Source organism: Oncorhynchus kisutch, linkage group LG12, assembly GCF_002021735.2.
Source record: "Oncorhynchus kisutch isolate 150728-3 linkage group LG12, Okis_V2, whole genome shotgun sequence".
Taxonomy (NCBI): domain Eukaryota; kingdom Metazoa; phylum Chordata; class Actinopteri; order Salmoniformes; family Salmonidae; genus Oncorhynchus; species Oncorhynchus kisutch.
In genome coordinates, this window is record NC_034185.2 from 13,223,144 (window position 1) to 13,249,878 (window position 26,735).

The following is a 26,735-nucleotide window of genomic DNA, read 5'->3' on the forward strand; positions in this document are numbered from 1 at the left end:
GTTCAAATTGTTTGGGTACAGACCTGGATAGTAGGACAGAACTCTGCAGGCAATCTTTGCAGTAGATTGCAACACCGCCCCCTTTGGCAGTTCTATCTTGTCTGAAAATGTTGTAGTTTGGAATTGAAATGTCTGAATTTTTGGTGGTCTTCCTAAGCCAGGATTCAGACACAGCTAGAACATCCGGGTTGGCAGAGTGTGCTAAAGCAGTGAATAGAACAAACTTAGGGAGGAGGCTTCTAATGTTAACATGCATGAAACCAAGGCTATTACGGTTACAGAAGTCGTCAAAAGAGAGCGCCTGGGGAATAGGAGTGGAGCTAGGCACTGCAGGGCCTGGATTCACCTCTACATCGCCAGAGGAACATAGGAGGAGTAGAATAAGGGTACGGCTAAAAGCTATGAGAATTGGTCGTCTAGAACGTCTGGAACATAGAGTAAAAGGAGGTTTCTGGGGGCGATAAAATAGCATCAAGGTATAATGTACAGACAAATGTATGGTAGGATGTGAATACAGTGGAGGTAAACCTAGGTATTGAGTGATGAAGAGAGAGATATTGTCTCTAGAAACATCGTTGAAACCAGGAGATGTCATTGCATGTGTGGGTGGTGGAACTAATAGGTTGGATAAGGTATAGTGAGCAGGACTAGAGGCTCTACAGTGAAATAAGCCAATAAACACTAACCAGAACAGCAATGGACAAGACATATTGACATTAAGGAGAGGCATGCTTAGTCGAGTGATCAAAAGGGTCCGGTGAGTGGAGAGGTTGGTTGGTGATTTAGACAGCTAGCCAGGGCATCGGTAGCAAGCTAGCATAGGATGGAGGTCTGTTGTTAGCCACCTCTTGCGTTCCGTCAGTAGATTAGTGGGGTTCCGTGTGGTAGAGGGGATTAATCCAAATCACACAACAACAACAAAAATAAAAACAATAGATATAGTTATAGAGGCCCAAGAAGAAAACATAATAATAATAATAATAAAAAATAAAAAAATTGTCCGATTGTCTATTCAGATAGCAGCCGGTAAGACAGCTAACGGTTAGCAGGCCGCAGATGGGCGTTCAGGTAACGTCGCGACGGAGGAGCCAGCCGAATAACTCCTTCGGGTAGATAACGTCGGCAGTCCAGTTGTGAAGGCCCGGTGGGGCTCCGCGAAGGCAGTAAAACAGTAAAAAGATAGTCCGTGTATAGATGCTCTACAGATGGTTGATAGTCCGTGTATAGATGCTCTACAGATGGTTGATAGTATGATCATCTGTTGACAAGCAACTGCTTGATAAGGTTAGGAGTAGGTTTAGAGTAAGGGTTAGGAAAAGGGTTAAGTTCAGTGTTTTGTGTTAGTTAGTTGAAATGTTACTGACAGCCATGGGAAGATGAGGTTAAGTCAAAGTGCCAAGGTTAGAGGTTCCAAAATCATTCAACGCCCAAATTGTGGCCTTCCTGACTCTTAAGAGCCTGTGATAAAACTTAATCCACAGGTATTTTTTAGAAGCTATTGATCCGCTGTAGCTAAATTATGCACTCTTATTTTATTTATGTTGGTTCATAAATAGATGGTCTTTAGAGCATCTACAGATGGACTATCCAAATAAAGTGTCACCGGAAACTCTGTTTAGCCCGTACTTTCACCAATCAAATGCTTTAAAATGCATGGGGATACAGTTCTTCCACTAAAGTTTCCAGTTGATATTATTAGATGTGAAACTGATAGACAACCCTAACCCCAACATACATCAGTATAATGTTAGGGGTTTAGGATATTATTATTATTATTATTATTATTATTATTTTTAACCTTTATTTAACTAGGCAAGTCAGTTAAGCTCTAACCACTAGGCTACCCTGCCGCCCCATGCTGAGAAGTGCTATATTAGGGTGGCAGGGAGCCTAGCGTTTAAGACAGTTGGGCCAGTAACCGGAAGGTTTCTCGTTTGTAAATAAGAATTTGTTCTTAACTGACTTGCCTAGTTAAATGAATTAATCCCCTAGCCAACTAGGTGAAAAATCTGTTGATGTGCCATTTAGCAAGGCACTTAACCCTAATTGCTCCTGTAAGTTGCTCTGGATAAGCTAAATTACAAAATAAATAAAGATTAGCAGTTTAACGTTGACTCAAATGAAAGGAATATTTCACCACTCAATCCATTTTAGGGTGAAACAGTAAACCAAAGTTGAAAATAGGTATAAATTACCTCTCGGCAATTGAGTTAGGATTTATATGGTCCTGTTTCAGCTCATATCTGTCAGAAGTTGTGGTTGCTATGGCTACTTTCTGGTACTCACTAAGGATAATTGGGATTTGGTAATTTAACCTTCTGAGCAATAACTGTTGCTTGTTTTGCTCAATCCAAATGAGGGTTGCAAACTTCTGCTAACTCTCCCAACAATCCATGTTTTTACCTTATGGGAATCTTTTAACCGGGACTTCTGGAAAACCCAGGAATTTGTGGAAAGTTTTTGCAATCCTAATCCCAATAATAAATGGTACAATCATTTTACCATCACCAATTTATCTTGGCATAAGGCATATTCATTGAAATATAAAGAGTTTATTCTCAACACTCATAAGAGTTCATTTAACACATTGTTTACTTTCAGTGTTAAATTTACACTGACACATTTTCTGTCACCATGAATTCATAACGGAATAAACCATATGATGCCCAACAAATGTTTAGTCATTGCACCAATCCCAGGGAGGAATATTGTCTATGGTGTGTCCACACTTCTCTGAGGAGGCAAGGACAAATGAGGCGGTCTTGGCAATATTTAGGTCAAGTCCCAAATGGTAGCCTATTCCCTATATACAGTAGTGCACTACATTTGACCAGATTCCTGGGTCAAAAGTAGTGCACTGAATAGAGAATTGGGGGCCATTTTGGATGCTACCATAGGCCAAGTATTACCGTGGTAACCACCACCAGCTCCTTAGTAACCCACAAGGTCCCAGTGAAGTGTGTCTAAACCATTTCATAGCTCGGTAAGAGCACATAATGGGAATATTGAGATGACGAGATCTTATTAACTAAACAAGATGTCTGAACCGAGGTCAATTCCTGTTTGGTTTTTGAATTGGGTATGGAGTTTGTATCACGCAATTGTGTTTTCTATTCAGTTTTCTCAGGCAGTTAATTTGGAATTGAAATGTATTTGACCCTTGATCGGCACATTGTTTTTTGAGAGAGAGGGAGACTGAGAGGGAGAGGGAGAGGGAGAGGGAGAGGGAGAGGGAGAGGGAGAGGGAGACGGAGACGGAGACGGAGACGGAGACGGAGACAGACAGACAGAGCTCTCAATGGTTCATCTCAACATCCTTCGTTAAGTGCAGCATTCTTTTAAAACATTTCTACTGCTGTGCTCTTTATTTGTTATTTAGTGATTTGTTGGTCTTTTAACAGTGATCTTAAAGACTCAACGAAATGCACCAAGGCTAGCTTCTAATGCTCACCATCGATTGTGTCTGAGAATCAATGCAATAGAATACCAACTGTTGTTTTCCCAAGCCATAATGTCTTTCAATACAATGCACCAACTGTGTTCCATGCAACTGAGAAAGCTCCCTATATGAGGATTGTATTGAGGATGATATTGTCTTTGATCCAACTTTAGAACTTTTGGTACTAATAAATAATATAAATATATTTTTGTTTATTTTTTCCACAATTCCTGACATTTAATCCAAGTAAAAATTTCCCTGTTATAGGTCAGTTAGGATCACCAGTTTATTTTAAGAATGTGAAATGTCAGAATAATAGTAGAGAATTATTTATTTCAGCTTTTATTTCTTTCATCACATTCCCAGTGGGTCAGAAGTTTACATACACTCACTTAGTATTTGGTAGCATTGCCTTGAAATTGTTTAACTTGGGTCAAATGTTTTGGGTAGTCTTCCACAAGCTTCCCACAATAAGTTGGATGAATTTTATCCCATTCCTCCTGACAGAGCTGGTGTAACTGAGTCAGGTTTGTAGACCTCCTTGCTCGCACACACTTTTTCAGTTCTGCCCAAAATCTGTATCTATAGGATTGAGGTCAGGGCTTTGTGATGACCACTCCAATACCTTGACTTTGTTGTCCTTAAGCCATTTTGCCACAACATTGGAAGTATGCTTAGGGTCTTAGTCCATTTGGAAGACCCATTTGCAACCAAGCTTTATCTTCCTGACTGTCTTGAGATATATCCACATACTTTTTTTTAACCTCATGATGCCATCTATTTTGCGAAGTGCACCAGTCCCTCCTGCAGCAAAGCACCCCCACAACATGATGCTGCCACCCCCACGCTTCACGGTTGGGATATAGTTCTTCGGCTTGCAGCCTCCCCCTTTTACCTCCAAACATAACAATGGTCATTATGGCCAAACAGTTCATTCTGTTTAATCAGACCAGAAGACATTTTTCCAAAAAAGGATGATCTTTGTTCCCATGTGCAGTTGCTAACCGTAGTCTGGCTTTTTTATGGTGGTTTTGGAGCAGTGGCTTCTTCCTTGCTGAGCGGCCTTTCAGGTTATGTTGATATAGGACTCGTTTTACTGTGGACATAGATACTTTTCTACCCGTTTCCTCCAGCATCTTCACAAGGTCCTTTGCTGTCGTTCTGGGATTGATTTGCACTTTTCGCACCAAAGTACGTTCATCTCTAGCAGACAGAATACGTCTCCTTCCTGAGCGGTATGACGGCTGCGTTGTCCCATGGTGTTTATACTTGCGTACTATTGTTTGTACAGTTGAAGGTGGTACCTTCAGGCATTTGGAAAATGCTCCCAAGGATGAACCAGACTTGAGGTCTACAACGATTTTTTTTTCTGAGGTCTTGGCTGATTTCTTTTGATTTTCCCATGATGTCAAGCAAAGAGGCACTGAGTTTGAAGGTAGGCCTTAAAAAACCTCCACAGGTACACCTCCAATTTACTCAAATGATGTCAATTAGCCTATCAGAAGCTTCAAAAGCCAAGACATCATTTTCTGGAATTTTCCAAGCTGTTTAAAGGCACAGTCAACTTAGTGTATGTAAAACTTCTGACCCCGGAATTGTGATATAGCGAGTTGTAAGTGAAATGATCTGTCTTTCCAACAATTGTTGGAAAAATGACTTGTGTCATGCACAAAGTAGATGTCCTAACCAACTTGCCAAAACTATAGTTTGTTAATAAGACATTTGTGGAGTGGTTGAAACACACTTAGGTTGGAGTCATTAAAACTCGTTTATGTAAACTTCCGACTTCAACTCTGTGTGTGTGTGTATATATATATATATATATTATAGTACCAGTCAAAAGTTGACACACCTACTCATTCAAGGGTTTTTATTTTTTACTATTCTCTACATTGTTGAATAATAGTAAAGACATCAAAACAATGAAATAACCCATATGGAATCATGTAGTAACCAAGTGTCATAACTGAGATTCTTCAAAGTAGCCAACCGTTGCCTTGATGACAGCTTTGCACTCTTGCCATTCTCTCAACCAGCTTCATGATGTAGTCACATGGAATGCATTTCAATTAACATACGTACCTTGTTAAGTTAATTTGTGGAATTTGTTTCTTAATGTGTTTTAGCCAATCCGTTGTGTTGTGACAAGGCAGGGCTGGTATACAGGGTTGCAATGGGTCGGACACTTTCCGAAAACAAAGTTAGCTTGTAACAGTGAACCTTTTTTTGTGGGAGACACATAAAGCAATTCTAGGTCTTGTGGCATATTTTGGTTAAACTATCCCCAATTCAATGGAATTGCAACCCTCTGCACGCACAGTGCATTCTTCCATCACATGCACATCTAATTCTCAAGATCTTGCACACTAATGAGATGCTATTGAGCCCACACTACTACACTGTCTGAGCCAAGGACTACATGCTTTCTGGTCAGTTTTGATTACAATACTGGGTGGGGTGAATATATTTTATGTGACACACTATTTTATGTGACACATTATTTTTGTTAACTAGTAAATAGTAACCTATAGCAAAGTGTGTCTAAATCATTTCTAACTTGTTAACAATTTCTGTAAGTTAGTTTGCTACCATGTGGGTTTTAGCTTTCTTGAGCCTGCTATCGGAGGAGTGTTAATTCACCTGTTTCCATACATGTTTCATTTGAAAACATTCATCTTCGAAAGGAGTTGTTTAATCTAACTGCGTAACTATTTATCTATTGTTTTTATTCTTCTAATCTTTACAGGATCTGATGTGTGGAGACATTTCACTGCAGCTAATGTAGAAGGAAAAGCTGTGTACATTTGCAAATACTGTGCCAAATCATATGTGAAGAATGCAAAAAAAGATGCACAAACATCTGACCAAGTGCATAAAGTTCCCTCAGCGCTCACAACAAGCAACCTCTGACAAAGGTCCCTCTACTTCTATGTGAGGTGAAAATGATGAATCAGACACCTTTATTATTAGTAACAGCTCATGGTCCTCCTGGAATCAGAAGGTTTTTTGACTCAATGGAGGAACGTAGTTAGAGAAATGCTGTTGAATGTCTTCCTCGAGCGGTGTATGCAAATATTTACTTCTGATGCTCACAGGCAATGTGTATTGGAAGAGATTTCGGAATGTTCTTCGCCCAGCATACACCCCTCCAACCAGACATGCTTTATCCACTCATTTGCTGGATGCAGAGTTCAAGAGAAGGTCAAGCAAATTATAGAGAAATCAGACTGTATTGCAATCATCTCTGATGGGTGGTCGAATGTTCGACCAACCAGTATTCTACAAGAGCACAGACATAAGGGACAACAGACACACCGGTCTCTACATTGCAGATGAGCTGAAGACAGACATCAATGACCTTGGACCACAGAAGGTATTTGCACTGGTGACAGACAATGCTGCGAACATGAAGGCTGCTTGGTCTAAAGTGGAGGAGTCCCACCCTCACATCACACCCATTGGCTGTGCTGCTCATGCATTGAATCTGCTCCTCGAGGACATCATGGCACTGAAAACAATGGATACACTCTACAAGAGAGCCAAGGAAATGGTTAGGTATGTGAATGGTCATCAAGTTGTAGCAGAAATCTACCTCACCAACCAAAGTGAGAAGAATAAGCGCACTACATTGAAGCTTCCCAGCAACACCTGTTGGGGGTGTTGTTGTCATCATATTTGACAGTCTCCTGGAGGGGAAGGAGTGGCCATATCACAGTCTGCCGATATGGACAGCCCCATCAAGAGGATCCTCCTGGATGATACGGGAGAGCAGCCTGAAACTCCTGAAACCTATAGCAGTAGCCATTGCACGGATTGAGGGGGACAATGCCATCCTGTCTGATGTTCAGACTGCTTGCAAATGTAAGAGAAATCCATACTGCCCTGCCCACTTCACTGTTGCTCCAAGCAGAGGAAACTGCCGTAATGAAATACATCAAAAAGCGTGAAGACTTCTGCCTGAAGCCCATACATGCCGCAGCATACATGTTGGACCCCAAGTATGCTGTCAAAAGCATCCTGTCTGGTGCAGAGATGGTGTCATCACTACCGTGTCTCGCCACCTTGGCCTGGATGAGGTTAAGGTTCTTGACAGTCTGACAAAGTACACTGACAAGCAAGGGCTTTGGGATGGAGATGCAATATGGCATTCATGCCAACATATCTCAGCCACCTGGTGGAAGGGACTTTGTGGATCTGAAGCTCTTTCCCCTTTTGCCTCCATCATCCTCCAAATCCCACCAAAATCAGCTGCCTCAGAGTGTAACTGGTCCTTGTTTGGGAAAACACACACAAAAGCATGCAACAGGCTGACCAATACAAGGGTTGAAAATACAAGGAAAGAATCCTCAACAAGGTTGGAAAGTGACAGTGAAGATGAAGCCTCAGAGTCTGATGTTCAAGAGGTGGATATTGAGGAGGTTCAGGGAGAAGACATGGAAGCCTGAGAGGAAGACAACCAAAGCTTTAGTTTCTAAACCATCATTTTACAGATGTATGTCAAAAACATTTTTGGGAGATGCGATGGATCATTGGGTATCATTCAATATTCCTTTTTGTTCAGTGAAATCATCCCATGTGAAGAGTCAACTCATTTAATAAAAGTTAAATCGATAATTAAATGTTTTTATTTATATTGAAAGGATTTAATCATTTGCATTTCCTTATCATAAACCTTTTACCTTATGTTTCTGTCTCCATATTTATTATATGGTAAATATATCCAATGCAAGAAACATCTACATTTAAGTGGTATTAATATTAATTTGCATATATTCCCATTAATTCCCACGGAATGTGTCCACCTCTGAATATTCCCCAAAATGTGCAACCCTATATACAGAAGATATACACTGGCATTAACATCTGCTAACCATGTGTATGTGACCAATAACATTTGATTAACAGGTGTGTCTTAAGTTAATTTGTGGATTTTTTTTTCCTCCTTAATGCATTTGAGCCAATCACTTGTGTTGAGATGGGGTATACAGAGGATACCCCTATTTGGTAAAAGACCAAGTCCATATTATGGCAAGAACAGCTCAAATAAGCAACGAGAAACGACAGTCCATCATTACTTTAAGACTTGAAGGTCAGTTAATCTAGAAACTTTCAAGAACATTGAACGTTTCTTCAAGTGCAGTTGCAAACACCATCAAGCGCTGTGATTGGCTGTGCTGACTGTCTCTATAGAGGACCGCGACTGCTGCAGAGGATAAGTTAATTTCATAGGGGCGGCAGGTAGCCTAGTGGTTAGTGCGTTGAACTTGTAACCGTGCTTTGCTGGTGCCATTGTCTGTGATTTATTTAGAATTCAAGGCACACGTAACCAGAATGGCTACCACACCTACTCTGCGACTCACAAAAACATGGCGGTTGGAACCAAAATTCTACCTTGTCACAACAACTGATCAATCGCATTAAGAAGGAAAGAAATTGGGCATAATCACCTTTAACAAGTCAAACCTGTTAAATGAAATGCATTCCAGGTGACTACCTCATGAAGCTGGTTGAGAGAACGCCAAGAATGTGCAAATCAAGGTAATGGGTGGCTACTTTGAAGAATCTCAAATATAAAATATTTATATTTGTTTAACACTTTTTTTGGTTACTACATGATTCCATATGTGTTATTGCATAGTTTGGATGTCTTCACTATTATTCTACAATGTAGAAAATAGTCAAACAAAAAACCTGGAATGAGTAGGTGTCCATTTTGACTGTGCTGTGTGTGAATATATACAACAAAAATATAAATGGAACATGCAACAATAAGAAAGGAGGACCAAGGCACTCTTCATATAATTCAATTGCCTTTATTAGTATGGGATGATCTCTTTTGGGGTGAAAGCTGTCTGCCCTCAGAATGGTATTCCCATCTGTAGGCTTGCACACGTACGAGATGAGACAAGATAGTAACTACTAACAATTGGATACCACGAAAAATATATAAATTGTCATGTTTGGTTGGAGTCAACAGATTCTTAAACAGATTCTCCACATCAAAATTCACTTTTTGGCAAATGTATTCAGTGTGGCATTCTGGATGATGGGACAAAAAGTGGATTTAGGCTTAAAAGGTGTTTTTGAGGGAACAAACTGCCTGACCAGAGACACTGGCGTCTGTAGTTGGAGAGATGTTTTGCTTGTACCAGGCAAGGAAATAGGTCAATCTTTGTATTAAATTCATTAGTTGAATATGTGGCAAAGGACAGTCCTTTAGACAATACCCTTATGCAATCATCAGAAAGTGGTTCTCCAACCACACGGAGCAGGACCAGAACAAGGATGTGATCACACAGCCTTGTTCTGGTCCTGCTCCGTGTCGTTGGATAGTCTTGATTTCTTCCTCCCCCTCCGTGTTGGCCTCTTCCGCGTCCTCTCCTTCTCTTGTTGAAGAACCTCTTCCTGATCTAAAAAAATATTGGGAGGAGCTGGCCTCTAAGTGTCTGGGGTGATCCTCATCGTCACTGCTTGTAAAGTTGAAAGAAACAGATCTAGGCTTTCTTCTCTGGGGATGTGATTCTGAATTCTTGCATGTTGGTTTTCTCCAGGCAAAGACCTTGCCATCTCTAGAGTCTACTTCATCTCTTCTAAATTTTCTTAGCTTGTCTTGCTTCAATGTCAGAGTGAATGTGTCTACTTTCTCTTTCAAGATCTCATCACATTGTGCTTTGTTAGAATTGTCACTGTGTTCTGTGATTTTCCTTTTTTACTTCAATTTCTGTTTGGACTACTTGTCTGTCCTTTTTAGATTCTTCTATTAGATGTAGCATTAGGTCAAAAGAACACTTGTTGAGAATAGCCTCCCATTTATCTCTACATTTAGTTTTACCTTGTTTTCCATTAGCTGGAAACTTCATAATACTGAGTCCTATGAGATTAGGCCTTTCCTCCAATAGTCAGACAAGGTGATAGAATAGAGGTCAAGTTTGGTATCTTTCTCCATAAGGTGTTGCAAGCCTCTGTAAGCCTTGTTTAAGTCCATTCCAGTATTCTCTGTGGATGTCATCTCATCTAGCAATGTGGTAGTGGTAATAATCCTTTGGCTTTCTTCATGGGAATAGGAACATCTTGTAGCCTCTTGGGTAAAATCCATAGTTTGAGTTGTAAAATGTCCTAAAAGAAATGACTGTGGAGCTGCTTCATCTAAGCACCACCCAAGTGCTATGCTTAATTAGTAGAAAGAGGAGGAAGGGAAGCGCTACTAAGGTACACAATAGTACATTTTGATAGACAGAATGAGCTCTTTGGTAAAAGGGGTAAATTGGCCATCAAAAAGAATGGAGGACTAAGGCACTGTTCATATAATGAATTAAAATGTATTGATCATATTCCGGCCTCTATTAGAAAAGGGGACCGTCTTAAACAGTTAACCTCTCTGGGATATGTGCTAACGACCCACCAGGCCAAAAGCCAGGGAAAATGCAGAGCGCCAAATTCAAATAAATGACTATAAAAATCAAACTTTCATGAAATCACACATGCAAGATAGCAAATTAAAGCTACACTTGTGAATCCAGACATCATGTCAGATTTCAAAAAGGCTTTTCGGCGAAAGCAAACGATGCTATTATCTGAGGATAGCACCTCCGTAAACAAAGAGAGAGAAGCATACTTCAACCCTGCAGGCGCGACACAAAACGCAGAAATAAAAATGTAATTCATGTAATTCATGCCTTACCTATATATATATCTATATATATATATATATATATCCACAATGTCCATTTATTTGGCGCGTTTGATCCAGAAAAACACCGGTTCCAACTTGCTCAACGTGACTACAAAATATCTCAAAAGTTACCTGTATACTTTGCCAAAACATTTCAAACTATTTTTTTTAACGTAAATAATCAATCAAATTGAAGACGGGATGATCTGTGTTCAATACAGGAAGAAAACAAACTGAAGCATGCTTTCTGGTGATGCGCCTCTATCTAACAGTACACTTCAAGTGACCCTTGTTCAAGATGGCCGTACTTCTTCATTACACAAAGGAATAAACTCAACCAATTTCTTAAGACTGTTGACATCCAGCGGAAGCGATAGGAACTGCAATAAGGTCCCTTTAGAAATCTGGATTCCCATTGAAAAGAGTGACCTAAAAAAAACATCTGAATGGTTTGTCCTCTGGGTTTTGCCTGCTAAATAAGTTCTGTTATACTCACAGACATGATTCAAATAGGTTCAAGAGTGTTTTCTATCCAAATCCACTAATAATATGCATATCTTATCTTCTGGGGATGAGTAGCAGGCAGTTGAATTTGGGCATGCATTTAATCCGGACGTGAAAATACTGCCCCCTGTCACCAAGAAGTTAAACCAAAGGGAAGGTTTTTGGAATTACAAACTACAGGCCACTAAATATCCTGGTTTAAATCAAGATATGGATTTCTCACCCTTCCTGTAGGGTTGTGATAGGTCCATTTGCTGTCATCTAGTGGACATTGCCCTCAGCTATGTTTAGACTGTTGTTGTTCATGTTTTGCTGTGTTCTAGTGTACTATGGAATATATAGCTTTCTTATTCTTGACACTTCTCCCAGTCATATTTAAGGTTAGAACTACCTTTTAATGTTCTGATACTTCTAGGTTGGAGTTATCTTTATGATAACATAGCTACAGCATTTCACCTTTGAATGTGTATATTTTTGCTTACTAGGTGTGTCCAATCAATTTTGTAACCACGCCCTCTTTCAATTAGGGCTAATTGGAAAAGCTGTTCAAAAGAGGACATTGTATAATTATTTTGTACTCCCTGACGAAGGCAATGAGCCGAAACACTTCGGATTTCAAAAACTAAACTTTCTATTGAACATGCCATACTAAAAGGCATTTTAATTAATTATATGAAGAGTGCCTTGGTCCTCCTTTCTTTTTGATGACCAATTTACTATTGTGTACCTTAGTAGAGCTTCCCTTCCTCCTCTTTCTACTAGTGGAACATGCAACAATTTCAAATATTTTACTGAGTTACAGTTCAGAGAATGAAATCAGTCAATGTAAATAAATCCATTAGGCCCTAATCTATGGATTTCACATGACTGAGTACAGATCTGTATCTGTTGGTCACGACACCTTAAAACAAGGTAGGGGCTTGGGTCAGAAAACCAGTCAGTATCTGCTGTGACCACAATTTGCCTCATGCAGCACAACACATCTCCTTCGCATAGAGTTGAACAGGCTGTTGATTGTGGCCTTTGGAATGTTGTCCCTTTCCTCTTCAATGTCTGTGCAAAATTGCTGGATATTGGCGGGAACTGGAACACGCTGTTATACACATCGATCCAGAACATCCTAAATAGGTGACATGTCTGGTGAGTATGCAGGCCATGGAAGAACTGAGACATTTTCAGCTTCAAGTAATTGTGTACAGATCCTTGCAACATGGGGCCGTGCAATATCATGCTGAAACATCAGGTGATGGCGGTGGATGAATGACACGACAATGGGCCTCAGGATCTCGTCACGGCATCTCTGTGCATTCAAATTGCCATCAATAAAATACAATTGTGTTTGTTGTCCGTAGTTTATGCCTGCCCATAACATAACACCACCGCCACCATGGGGCACTCTGTTCACAACGTTGACATCAGAAAACCACGCCCATACACGCTGTCTGCATTAGATGACCTGGCCTCCACAATCACCTGACCTCAACCCAATTGAGATGGTTTGGGATGAATTGGACTGCAGAGTGAAGGAAAATCAGCCAACATATGTGGGAACTCCTTCAAGACTGTTGGAATAGCATTTCTCATGAAGCTGATTGAGAGAATGCCAAGAGTGTGCAAAGCTGGCATTTAGGCAAAGGGTGGCTACTTTGAAGACCATAAAATATCAAATGATTTGTTTAAAAAATATTTTTGGTTTGTTTACTACATGATTCCATATGTGCTATTTTATAGTTTTGATGTCTTCACTATTATTCTACAATGTAGAAAATAGTAGAAAAGAAAGAAAAACCCTTGAATGAGTAGGTGTGTCCAAACTTGACTGATACTGTGTGTATATATATACACTCCTCAAAAAAATAAAGGGAACACTTAAACAACACAATGTAACTCCAAGTCAATCACACTTCTGTGAAATCAAACTGTCCACTTAGGAAGAAACACTGATTGACAATACATTTCACATGCTGTTGTGCAAATGGAATAGACAACAGGTGGAAATTATAGGCATTTAGCAAGACACCCCCAATAAAGGAGTGGTTCTGCAGGTGGGGACCATAGACCACTTCTCAGTTCCTATGCTTCCTGGCTGATGTTTTGGTCACTTTTGAATGCTGGCGGTGCTTTCACTCTAGTGGTAGCATGAGACGGAGTCTACAACCCACACAAGTGGCTCAGGTAGTGCAGCTCATCCAGGATGGCACATCAATGCGAGATGTGGCAAGAAGGTTTGCTGTGTCTGTCAGCGTAGTGTCCAGAGCATGGAGGCGCTACCAGGAGACAGGCCAGTACATCAGGCGATGTGGAGGAGGCCGTAGGAGGGCAACAATCCAGCAGCAGGACCGCTACCTCCGCCTTTGTGCAAGGAGGAGCAGGAGGAGCACTGCCAGAGCCCTGCAAAATGACCTCCAGCAGGCCACAAATGTGCATGTGTCTGCTCAAACGGTCAGAAAATGACTCCATGAGGGTGGTATGAGGGCCCGACGTCCACAGGTGGGGGTTGTGCTTACAGCCTAACACCGTGCAGGACGTTTGGCATTTGCCAGAGAACACCAAGATTGGCAAATTCGCCACTGGCGCCCTGTGCTCTTCACAGATGAAAGCAGGTTCACACTGAGCACATGTGACAGTCTGGAGACACCGTGGAGAACGTTCTGCTGCCTGCAACATCCTCCAGCATGACCGGTTTGGCGGTGGGTCAGTCATGGTGTGGGGTGGCATTTCTTTGGGTGGCAGCACAGCCCTCCATGTGCTCGCCAGAGGTAGCCTGACTGCCATTAGGTACCAAGATGAGATCCTCAGACCGCTTGTGAGACCATATGATGGTGTGGTTGGCCCTGGGTTCCTCCTAATGCAAGACAATGCTAGACCTCATGTGGCTGGAGTGTGTCAGCAGTTCCTGCAAGAGGAAGGCATTGATGCTATGGACTGGCCCGCCCATTCCCCAGACCTGAATCCAATTGAGCACATCTGGGACATCATGTCTCGCTCCATCCACCAACGCCACGTTGCACCACAGACTGTCCAGGAGTTGGAGGATGCTTTAGTCCAGGTCTGGGAGGAGATTCCTCAGGAGACCATCCGCCACCTCATCAGGAGCATGCCCAGGCGTTGTAGGGAGGTCATACAGGCACGTGGAGACCACACACACTACTGAGCCTCATTTTGACTTGTTTTAAGGACATTACATCAAAGTTGGATCAGCCTGTAGTGTGGTTTTCCACTTTAATTTTGAGTGTGACTCCAAATCCAGACCTCCATGGGTTGATACATTTGATTTCCATTGATAATTTTTGTGTGATTTTGTTGTCAGCACATTCAACTATGTAAAGAAAAAAGTCTTTAATAAGAATATTTCATTCATTCAGATCTAGGATGTGTTATTTTAGTGTTCCCTTTATTTTTTTGAGCAGTAATATATATATATATATATATATATGTGTAAATATATATGTATGTATAAATATAGATGAAACTGCTGGGTAGTGACAATAGTTTCTGGCATTTCAAAAGGATTTATGGCCTTTGTTATGCTGCCATCTAGTGGAGGAAAGAGCACTTGTACAGAAATCAAAGGGAATCCTGAATAAGGCCCCAATAATCTCCACCTCAGCACCAGTGGTGGAAAAAGTACCCAATTGTCATACCTGCGTGAAGGTATGTTAATAGAAAATGACTCAAGTGAAAGTCACCCAGTAAAATACTGCTTGAGTGAAAGTCTAAAAGTATTTGTTTAGAAATATATTTAAGTATCAAAAATAAAAGTATAAATAATTTCTACTTCCTTATGAAGCAAACCAGACAACACCATTTTCTTGTTTTTAAAATGTACGGATAGCCAGGGGAGCACTCAGACATCATTTACAAACAAAGCATTTGTGTTTAGTGAGTCTACCAGACCAGAGGCAGTAGGGATGACCAGGGATGTTCTCTTGTTAAGTATATGAATTGGACCCAATTTCCTGTCCTGCTAAGCATTCAAAATGTATGGGTTAAAAAGTACATTATTTCCTTTTAGGAATGTAGTGAAGTAAAAGTAGTCAAAAAGACAAGCAGTAAAATACAGAAAATTAAGTAGTACTTTAAAGTACTAAAGTATTACTTCAAGTATTGTTAAGTACTTTACACCGCTGCTCAGCCCATAGCACTGGGTTGATGTCAGGAAATAGCTTTTACTCTTTTGGGTAACACTTTACATAAAGCTGACTGGTATACATTATTACATCTTATAAGAGTGTATGAGACTTTATAATGTCTAATAATGTCTTGTTGGACTAGTAACCGAATGGTTGTTCTTAACTGACTTGCCTAGTTAAATAAAGGTAAAATAAATAGCTAAATAATAATTAGGCGTGTAATATGTCACGTCTTTCAATGTAACACATTTTCATCTGATGTTTAGTCAAGATGACTTTGACGATAATAACAGATGAAGCCTAATGACAAGACTTGCTGTGTATTATAGCTCCATCATAACACATTATACCTGTTGACTCCTATTAAAGCAATATCCAATTATGACTTCATTCCTATGAGTCATTCAATGTTGTTTTCATACTAGTAGCAAATTATACTAGTAGCAAATTGGGTGACACCGTTTTATGTCCTTTACCTGTTCCTCCTCCTCTCATCCTTTTCTCTCCATTCCACTCCCACTGTCCTCTGTCCAGCTGTTATAACTGTGGAGGTCTGGACCACCATGCCAAGGAGTGTGGCCTGCCCCCCCAGCCAAAGAAATGCCACTACTGCCAGAGCATCAGGCACATGGTGGCCCAGTGTCCCCACAAGGTGCTGGCGGCCCCCACAGGCTTTCAGGACCCCCTGCACCCCTCTACCTCGACCCACCTGTACCCCGCCGACGAGGAGGAGCGCTCGGGCTCGTCCCCCCTTGAGGGCCCCTCGCCCTCCCCAGAGGAGCTAACCCAGTCACACCGTGTTGGCCCCCAGAGGGGGAGGAAATAGGGGGAGAGCTGTACCTCCCGACCCCTGACTCTCCTCACCTAAGGAACCCCCCTTAACCCCCACCCCTAATCTACCTCGCACTTGTGGAAATAATAGGTCTATTTTTGGCAGGACCAGCGCAGCTATGGCAACAATCGTCAGGGGTACGGATGTATGTGACTGACTGGCTGTGGCAGCTATGACAACCATTGCTGGGGATATGGATGCATGTGAATGACTGTGTCTTTGTGTGTGACTGGTCTCAATCAGTGCAGCTCAAGAGACGATATGGTCTTAAAGAGAAACAAGGTTGGCGGTGAATCTAATGACTCTCTGGGTTAGATGACTCTCTGGGTTAGATGACTCTCTGGGTTAGATGACTCTCTGGGTTAGATGACTCTCTGGGTTAGATGACTCTCTGGGTTAGATGGCTCTCTGGGTTAGATGGCTCTCTGGGTTAGATGATGTCATCCATAACTCTTTCTGTGGCAATTTCTGAATAGGACTCGCTTCTCTTTTAGATTTTGGTCCACCTGGTTCATATTTATATTATATAACCGTTCCAAAGGTCATGATGCGGCGATCCAGCAGAGTTAATTTGAATCATTAAGGATTTTAAATAAGGCCATGATGTAGGCCAGTGCTTCTTAATCCTGTGTATTTTAGTTGTATCCTTCGCATCTACACACTAAATTCAACTAATCAACTCACCACCAACTTTTTGATTAGAGTTCTACTTTTTTTCTAAGAGTGTGGGATCAGGATTGGGTAACACTGATAGGCCCTGTATCAAAACAATGGAACCTCAACCAATCAGAAGCAAAATTATTCTTTAATGTGGCCTATCCAATCAGTGTAGAGGAGATTACCATGGATACCAGAGTGAATGTCATACCTACCAGTAGCCTAACTGTCACTCCTAAACCACAGAATATTTTCTAGTTCAGTGGTACTGACAATTGACTGCAGAGTGCATAGCATTGAATCCAGGCAGGTGTGCATACTTGCTTGTGTGCGAGTGGGGTTGTGTGTGCGAGTGGGGTTGTGTGTGTGAGTGGGGTTGTGTGTGTGTGAGTGGGGTTGTGTGTGTGTGTGAGTGGGGTTGTGTGTGTGTGTGTGTGTGAGTGGGGTTGTGTGTGTGTGTGTGTGTGTGTGGGCTTTTGTGTGTGTGTGTGTGTGGGCTTTTGTGTGTGTGTGTGGGGGGGCTTTTGTGTGCGTGTGTGCGAGAGACGCTGACCCTTTCATAAAACAACAGTGGCAGACGAGAAGTTTCATCTTTCAGATTAGGGGCCAACCTCTAGCTGGACTTGCTATTAACAATAATATTTCATATAATCCTACAGATGCCTCATAAGAAACCATATAATCAATATCCACCGATAGGTTTGTTTCAAAACAGAAAGAAATACCATTATTTAATTGGACTAGATCTAGAGTTGGGTTGCTGGCTAATTAGTTGAACAGTTTATAAACTCACAATATATGTCAGTAATATATGTATGAAAGAATAGCATATTATTAAAATGTAAGTAATATTCTAACATAGTTTAAGAAAGCTCTGTATTGTGCGTAGGATTCTTTATTGTCAAGTTAACACAGCGTTATGTTAAAGCACCATCACACCCCTCTCTCCCTTGACCTGTGTGACATCACTATCTCCTCCTTTCACTCTACCCCTCTATCACCATCTATCCCCTCTCCTCCTTTGCCATCAAGTGCCTAGGGCCTGGAGGTTCTCCCTGACTTAATTAGGTAAACCTCAGAATCCTAGATAAAGGCCCAGTAACAGTCAAGTCTACATACCCTCTAGGTCTGTGTGATGTCACAATCCCCCTCAAAACGGGATTCCAAAACCCCGCTGCCATGTTCCAAATAGTCCAGAGATTTACTAAGACAGGAAGGAGGGAGGCAGAAAACTCAAATGCTGGTTTTGGTATGACGTGAATCCTCTGCGACTTTCCAGTAGCGCGTATCCTAATGAAACGTGACAACTCTTCTCTGACCATATTGAATGTGAAAATAACTTCTCTGAAGTGGCACTCCACCCAAAAGTTAATGTGGCTCACTTTGGAATTGTATCTTAATGTGCTGACAAATCAAATGACTTTGTATGATGATATCAAACTAGCTTGTGTTTTCTAAAGCTCTAAAACAAACTATGTAGGCAACCAACTGTTTTAGGTATACATTTCTATACCAAAGAGTATGGCTTCATTTGAAGGCGTTTTAAAAGTAGGAATTGTTGCTTTGCTGTTCCTGCTCCTTTGGAATTTCTAGGGACGATTGCTGAAAGTTCAACACTGAGGTTGTTTATGTACAGCTTTTTGAATGTGTGACATGCATCGAAATAAATCCAGCAAGTGCACAACAACAGAGAGGAAGAGAATGACCAAACCACACAACGAGCACAGACCAAGGAGCACTCACCTGGATAATATTCCATTTTTGGTACAATGTTTTTTATTATTTTTTATTATTTTTTTACCCACAATTCCTCTCAGGATGATAAACTGTTCTCAGGGAATAAAAAAAAATATATTTTATTCTTTTGGGAATCATCCACCAAGTTTTAATGTTTCTGTACCTCATGTACTGATATTAGTTAACTACCTCTTGAGTTATGCATATTTGTGCATTTTTTTCTTCATGTTTTGTATTATTGATCTTGTATGAATAACTGTAGGACTATATTGTACTGAGGCTTTGAGTTTTTGAAGGGCCCTTTGTGTTGCCACAGATTTTTATCAGTCATTTCAACAAAAATATATATATTTTTTGTTTGTTTCCAGCAAAATCCTACCTCATTTCCTGTGTTTCCTCCTGGCCCCTCCTACCACCTCTGTGCAGTTTTTTGTTACAAGCCTGTTGGCACAGGAGTCACAATGCCATTTCAACCAATCACATAACTGAAATAGTAGATCGGTTATGACTATAACAATTGTTTTCACATCAAATAATTTTTTTTTAGGCCTTTTACTTCGGTTTGAAATGGGAGTGTTAATCACCACATCCAGGGTGAATTCTCTCTGCCAGCTAAGTCTGTGTGTGTGTGTGTCAGCTTTTCCGAGCATAAAATAGTGTTGGCTTAGCTGCAGACAACAACCAGTGAGAAATCCTCCGTTTTGGGCCAGCTATATAGGCATGTCGTTGGTCAAGTGTTTATACACCATTTTTATACTAACCTCATTTTAAAAGGATTTGACTTTGTTGTAAAATAAAAAAACTTTTGTCATTGTTTGTAACCACTTGATAATGACCGGCATGAGATGGACACGAATAAGATTGTACTGCGTATACGCACAAGGAGATTGTACTGCGTATACGCACAAGGAGATTGTACTGCGTATACGCACAAGGAGATTGTGCCTATCAATGTTTTGTCTTGAGTAGTCCCACCGCATTACCAAATAGCTATTTTTCTCTTTGGGTTCGTCAGTAAGTGACCTAAATGTCAGCCATTTTGACAACCTCCAAAAATCGCAAGTTGTGTTGGCTCAAGATAATTTATTTTAGTAAACAACACTATGTAGTTATGAGTGGCATTAATAATACTTAACACGAAATATGTAGATTTTTATAGTAATAGTGACCTTGCATAGGTAGAGATCCTTTTAAAAAAAAAAAATATTCTTATTTTTGGACTGAAAAACCAACTACTCTGAGATTAAAAGGACAGAGTTTTTGGGTGAAGGCTGCAGTATTACAGTATAAACTCACCTCATAGTCTTACAGTTTGCAGTACATGGTCGACTAGTTTACGCCGAAATATGAACAAAAAGTACCAGAGTTTCTTCAAATCATTGTAACTACTGATTTGATTATTGTCTCATCTTGCTATCCTGTTCAGTATTTAACAGTCAGTTAGGGAATTATGTTGTGTGAATTGCGAACCTCTCATAGGCTCTGTTGAAATGCACGTACTAGCACTCCACTTTCAATACATGTCCAGTATGGTTGGAAATTGGAATATGTCCCATTTATAAAACACAACTGGAGACACCACGTCATTTTTGGAGGAATCTGTGACACAAAGGTGTTACGGTAGCGAGTAAAAGAGCTTTTAGGAGCAGTCGGGGACTAACTGGAAATATTAACTTTAGCTAGCTAGGCAACTGTTGGCCGATTTGACTTATTTGTAGTTTGCTAGAGCACTGCTTTTTGAGAGCAAACCTAACGCTGCCTCCAAAACTGACAGGGTGTAAACCACTACATCTCGATGTTTGACGTCCCCACTTTCTTAGCGTGTTCATGCCCAATACATCGGTTCATACTAGGTCGGATCAAGGTGCTAGTGTGGAATGTAAAAGAATACTGTCTCTCTAAGGTGGTTGTGGTCAGATTAGCTTTCTGTTGGGGACTGGGGCACCATATGATTTACTTGTCTAATAGGCTGCATTCAGGCGCATTGAGTCGAATGTTTCACACACTTGTATATGATGTACTTGACTCCCATCTTCACTGTCAGCTGCCAAACCAGGTTGACACTTGATTGCCACATGCTTGAGAGTAGAGAGACCTAAATCAACAGTGACACGTTATTCCAGGTTCATAGGGTCTTTTCCTTCGATCCCGTTCAAGACCAAACCAGTTTGAAACATTATGATCCTGAATGCACCTGTTCTGTGTTATTTTAACCTTATTTGAACCAAAACCACTGCTTTCAGCTCAGTTTCAGAACCACTGCTTTCAGCTCAGTTTCAGAACCACTGCTTTCAGCTCAGTTTTAGAACCACTGCTTTCAGCTCCATTTCAGAACCACTGCTTTCAGCTCCATTTCAGAACCACTGCTTTCAGCTCAGTTTCAGAACCACTGCTTTCAGCTCAGTTTCAGAACCACTGCTTTCAGCTCAGTTTCAGAACCACTGCTTTCAGCTCAGTTTCAGAACCACTGCTTTCAGCTCTGAGTTTCAGGCCTCTGTCTATCTCTCGTGATTACTCTACTGGTGATGCCCCCCAAGTTCAGACTTTTACTTGATCAGATTAAGCCTAGTGGAGGAAGATTAATTCCAAATCGACCCCTTGTCCTTCATCCATAGCCACTCCTAGGAGAATTGTATAGATGGATATTTGGCAACATTGCCACCTAGCTATTCTGAAAGTAAAATGAAGAGATCACCAGGGGTTGGAACGAAAAATGTTTTTTTTGTTCGGTTCCACTGTTCAGACTGCAAAAGAAAGTTCTGAACCGGTTCGAACCCCCCAAAAAGTACTGGTTTATATTGTTCCTTTCCATTCCTTTTTAAACCTCTGAAATCAACTTTTTTATTTTTTTTACATTAAATAATTTCACCAATCAGTGTGGATAGTGCAGCTTGCTGTGGAGTGGGCAAGCGACACTTGTTTAAGCCTAGACAGTGGATAGTGCAGCTTGCTGTGGAGTGGGCAAGCGACACTTGTTTAAGCCTAGACAGTGGATAGTGCAGCTTGCTGTGGAATGGGCAAGCGACACTTGTTTAAGCCTAGACAGTGGATAGTGCAGCTTGCTGTGGAATGGGCAAGCGACACTTGTTTAAGCCTAGACAGTGGATAGTGCAGCTTGCTGTGGAGTGGGCAAGCGACACTTGTTTAAGCCTAGACAGTGGATAGTGCAGCTTGCTGTGGAGTGGGCAAGCGACACTTGTTTAAGCCTAGACAGTGGATAGTGCAGCTTGCTGTGGAGTGGGCAAGCGACACTTGTTTAAGCCTAGACAGTGGATAGTGCAGCTTGCTGTGGAGTGGGCAAGCGACACTTGTTTAAGCCTAGACAGTGGATAGTGCAGCTTGCTGTGGAGTGGGCAAGCGACACTTGTTTAAGCCTAGACAGTGGATAGTGCAGCTTGCTGTGGAGTGGGCAAGCGACACTTGTTTAAGCCTAGACAGTGGATAGTGCAGCTTGCTGTGGAGTGGGCAAGCGACACTTGTTTAAGCCTAGACAGTGGATAGTGCAGCTTGCTGTGGAGTGGGCAAGCGACACTTGTTTAAGCCTAGACAGTGGATAGTGCAGCTTGCTGTGGAGTGGGCAAGCGACACTTGTTTAAGCCTAGACAGTGGATAGTGCAGCTTGCTGTGGAGTGGGCAAGCGACACTTGTTTAAGCCTAGACAGTGGATAGTGCAGCTTGCTGTGGAGTGGGCAAGCGACACTTGTTTAAGCCTAGACAGTGGATAGTGCAGCTTGCTGTGGAGTGGGCAAGCGACACTTGTTTAAGCCTAGACAGTGGATAGTGCAGCTTGCTGTGGAGTGGGCAAGCGACACTTGTTTAAGCCTAGACAGTGGATAGTGCAGCTTGCTGTGGAGTGGGCAAGCGACACTTGTTTAAGCCTAGACAGTGGATAGTGCAGCTTGCTGTGGAGTGGGCAAGCGACACTTGTTTAAGCCTAGACAGTGGATAGTGCAGCTTGCTGTGGAATGGGCAAGCGACACTTGTTTAAGCCTAGACAGTGGATAGTGCAGCTTGCTGTGGAGTGGGCAAGCGACACTTGTTTAAGCCTAGACAGTGGATAGTGCAGCTTGCTGTGGAGTGGGCAAGCGACACTTGTTTAAGCCTAGACAGTGGATAGTGCAGCTTGCTGTGGAGTGGGCAAGCGACACTTGTTTAAGCCTAGACAGTGGATAGTGCAGCTTGCTGTGGAGTGGGCAAGCGACACTTGTTTAAGCCTAGACAGTGGATAGTGCAGCTTGCTGTGGAATGGGCAAGCGACACTTGTTTAAGCCTAGACAGTGGATAGTGCAGCTTGCTGTGGAGTGGGCAAGCGACACTTGTTTAAGCCTAGACAGTGGATAGTGCAGCTTGCTGTGGAGTGGGCAAGCGACACTTGTTTAAGCCTAGACAGTGGATAGTGCAGCTTGCTGTGGAATGGGCAAGCGACACTTGTTTAAGCCTAGACAGTGGATAGTGCAGCTTGCTGTGGAGTGGGCAAGCGACACTTGTTTAAGCCTAGACAGTGGATAGTGCAGCTTGCTGTGGAGTGGGCAAGCGACACTTGTTTAAGCCTAGACAGTGGATAGTGCAGCTTGCTGTGGAGTGGGCAAGCGACACTTGTTTAAGCCTAGACAGTGGATAGTGCAGCTTGCTGTGGAATGGGCAAGCGACACTTGTTTAAGCCTAGACAGTGGATAGTGCAGCTTGCTGTGGAGTGGGCAAGCGACACTTGTTTAAGCCTAGACAGTGGATAGTGCAGCTTGCTGTGGAGTGGGCAAGCGACACTTGTTTAAGCCTAGACAGTGGATAGTGCAGCTTGCTGTGGAGTGGGCAAGCGACACTTGTTTAAGCCTAGACAGTGGATAGTGCAGCTTGCTGTGGAGTGGGCAAGCGACACTTGTTTAAGCCTAGACAGTGGATAGTGCAGCTTGCTGTGGAGTGGGCAAGCGACACTTGTTTAAGCCTAGACAGTGGATAGTGCAGCTTGCTGTGGAGTGGGCAAGCGACACTTGTTTAAGCCTAGACAGTGGATAGTGCAGCTTGCTGTGGAGTGGGCAAGCGACACTTGTTTAAGCCTAGACAGTGGATAGTGCATGGGCGCTATCGGCTGCCTAGGCTATAGTTGTTTACATGCACAACCAAGTGTAGGGCAAGAGATGCTACTGAAATTTAGCAGAGAATTATACCTACGGAGCAGCGGCTTCTACAGAACAACTTTGAATCTTTGAACTTCTAGCTAACAAGCTTGTGTGTGCAGAGCGGAACCAGAATTAAAAACGTCTTACCTTTTGGTAGTTAGTAAATTCAATGTTAAACGTGATAACTACTGTATCTGTAACTAGCATTGAAACAATTCATCCATTCTTCTCTAATTAAAAAATCTCTCCCTAATTTCTGAATCATCACGCTTGTAACGTCAGTAGGCTACATTAGCCTCGGTGGGGAGGGGCACATTGCCTACACACTCAGTGATGCCAATTTAGCAATTTTGTTGCTAGAATGAGCAACTTTTCAGACTACCCTGGCAACTTTTTTTTCCAAACAGCACCTAGCAACAAATTTAGCTACTTTTAAAAATGTATTTGGAACTTTAAGCAACTTATGAAAAGTGACTCAAACACTAAAATGCACGCATGTTCCCTCTAAATGACACAAAAACGTTTTTCTCTGTGTCACACAGAGAATGCACACAGAGAATGCACACAAAAGTGCATTGTGAGTGACGTCAGCAGCAGGCGCTCAGCTCGTGCACAGGCAGCAGCAGGCCTGCAGCAATTTCAACAAATTGCAAATCATTGTTAGCTGACTGCAGCTGCAGTAGCACTGGTTCGAGGAGCCAAACCCAATGAATATAGTTGGTCACGAATGTTTGATCTTGAACAGAACTATCAACATGTCTCAATAAGAATTGTACAGCCAGAAGAACAGAAAAGAGTGGGAGTCTGTACCTGAACAAATGTCAAATCATATTTTTTGCCGGGATGGCCAGTCAATTTGAGTAACGTTAGTGTATTCTACGTAATGACATCACAACGTAATTTACCAACAAATCAACCTGCCTCCAGCAACTTACCCTGAAAATGAGTTGGCAACACTGCACACTCACACATACTGGCAAAGATGTTCAGCTGGCAGGCAGACATTTGTATAAGCTTAGATCACTTTCGTTTCCTTTTATGATTTTGACCCTCAAATAATGTCTGTATTTTCCATTTGTCTGTTCTGATCCCTGAACCGGTTCCAACCCTTGGTTTCCACATATCCAATCCTCTGAAATCTACCGGAGTACCTAGGGTGTAGGGACCAGGGTCGATTTGTAATTCAGCATTACTCTGGTTGTCATCCAGTATTTAGTCAGTTCTAGAGATCTGTAAAGCCTTCAGAAACAACACTTATCCATGTTGTGATGCTAAGAGGGGGACACTAAAGCACACAATGCCCGTTAGTGGGTGAATTAGGAAATGACTGACAATGACGGAAATTCACATACCTCAATAGCCATGGTGGCTGCTCTGTTCTTGGCCTGTTTTTGGGAACATTAATGTTTACTCATCCTTATATCATGTTTGATTCACAGAATGTCTATACACAATAAAACCTCAATAAAACCATACTGGAATAATGTGGATCTATGAGGAAATAGATAACACAATGCTTTAAACCTTAATGTTGTCAATATAAACCAATACCTTATTGTATTTCCAAGACAACATAATGCTTTAGAGATCGGTTTTAAAGGGGTATATATATCCATATCAAAGCTTTAAACCTTATGTTCCAGTAGCAGATACCTCTTTGCATTTAGGTACAAGTACAGGTTTAGCTCTTGATTGAATTAACTTGACTTTTCTCTTGTTGGAGTTGTTCATTTTTTTGTTTTGTTTTCTCTGCCCTTAGTGGCTGAAGGGGTTCTCACCCCTGTCCCCTCACTTGTGTAAGTTGAGAACCCAAGCACTGATTGATTTTATTGATACAAAAGTTGTATTTTATGTGCATATCACTCATTATTATAGCCTCAATATAAACATAATGCCTTTTTTTTTTTTTACCTCTGTGAATCTTGGATAAAAAAAATATAAAAAATGTCTTGAATGTTTTACTTGATTTGAAAATAAACCTATTATGTTGGCATTAAACTCAATTGTGGGTTGGTTCTTTATAGTGAAGAACAGGTTTGTTACAGGTCTAGGTAAAGAGACTTAATGAAGCTGATCCTATTGGTTCATGTCTTATCAGGGGTATTAGTCAGATTCCATTGCAAAATGTTTTGCACGAGAGTTTCTATTGGACAAATTCAGGTAGGTCGTTCCCTGGGCTGGGTGGAATTTCTGCCATTTTGCGTACACCTATCCAATCCCTTTTCAGATCTAGGAGTAACTAGGGAGACGGTCTACCTTCCTATACAGTGTTAGCTAATGTTCGCTTAGCTACAGTGATGTAGTAGTGGAAAGAAAATGTTAGTAAACAGAGCGCTGTAAGTCAAATAGGCTAATGCTTCGTATACTGTCTGCATTTTTCTGCATAAGGTGGGTGTGAGACCCAGTGAGAGGATTTTACAGTGAGGAGGCAACTATACAGAACCAATTTTTTTTTGCCAAGAGTGAGGCTTTTTATTATCAAACGTGAAGATATAGCCATCAACATGTAGAAGTATTTACAAAAAGAATAAACCGGGATCAAATAGAGCTCTTCAAAACCAAATCTAGCAGCGTGCCAACCTTACACCATCTCTGTTCCACAAAACAGTGAGAGAACAGGCTTATAATAATACCCATGAAGCAA

The 26,735-nt window shown here is 41.5% G+C and overlaps 1 protein-coding gene across 1 annotated transcript in view; it reads left to right on the forward strand.

Annotated features, from left to right (window-relative positions):
* lin28b (lin-28 homolog B (C. elegans)) overlaps window positions 1–18,924 on the forward strand; it is a 46,418-nt gene extending 27,494 nt beyond the window's left edge. Inside the window, exon 4 of the mRNA XM_020495914.2 lies at window positions 16,283–18,924. Within this exon, the coding sequence (XP_020351503.1) occupies window positions 16,283–16,574 (292 nt within the window). The 3' untranslated portion in view covers window positions 16,575–18,924. The remainder of the gene's footprint in view (window positions 1–16,282) is intronic.
* Window positions 18,925–26,735: the final 7,811 nt, after the last annotated feature.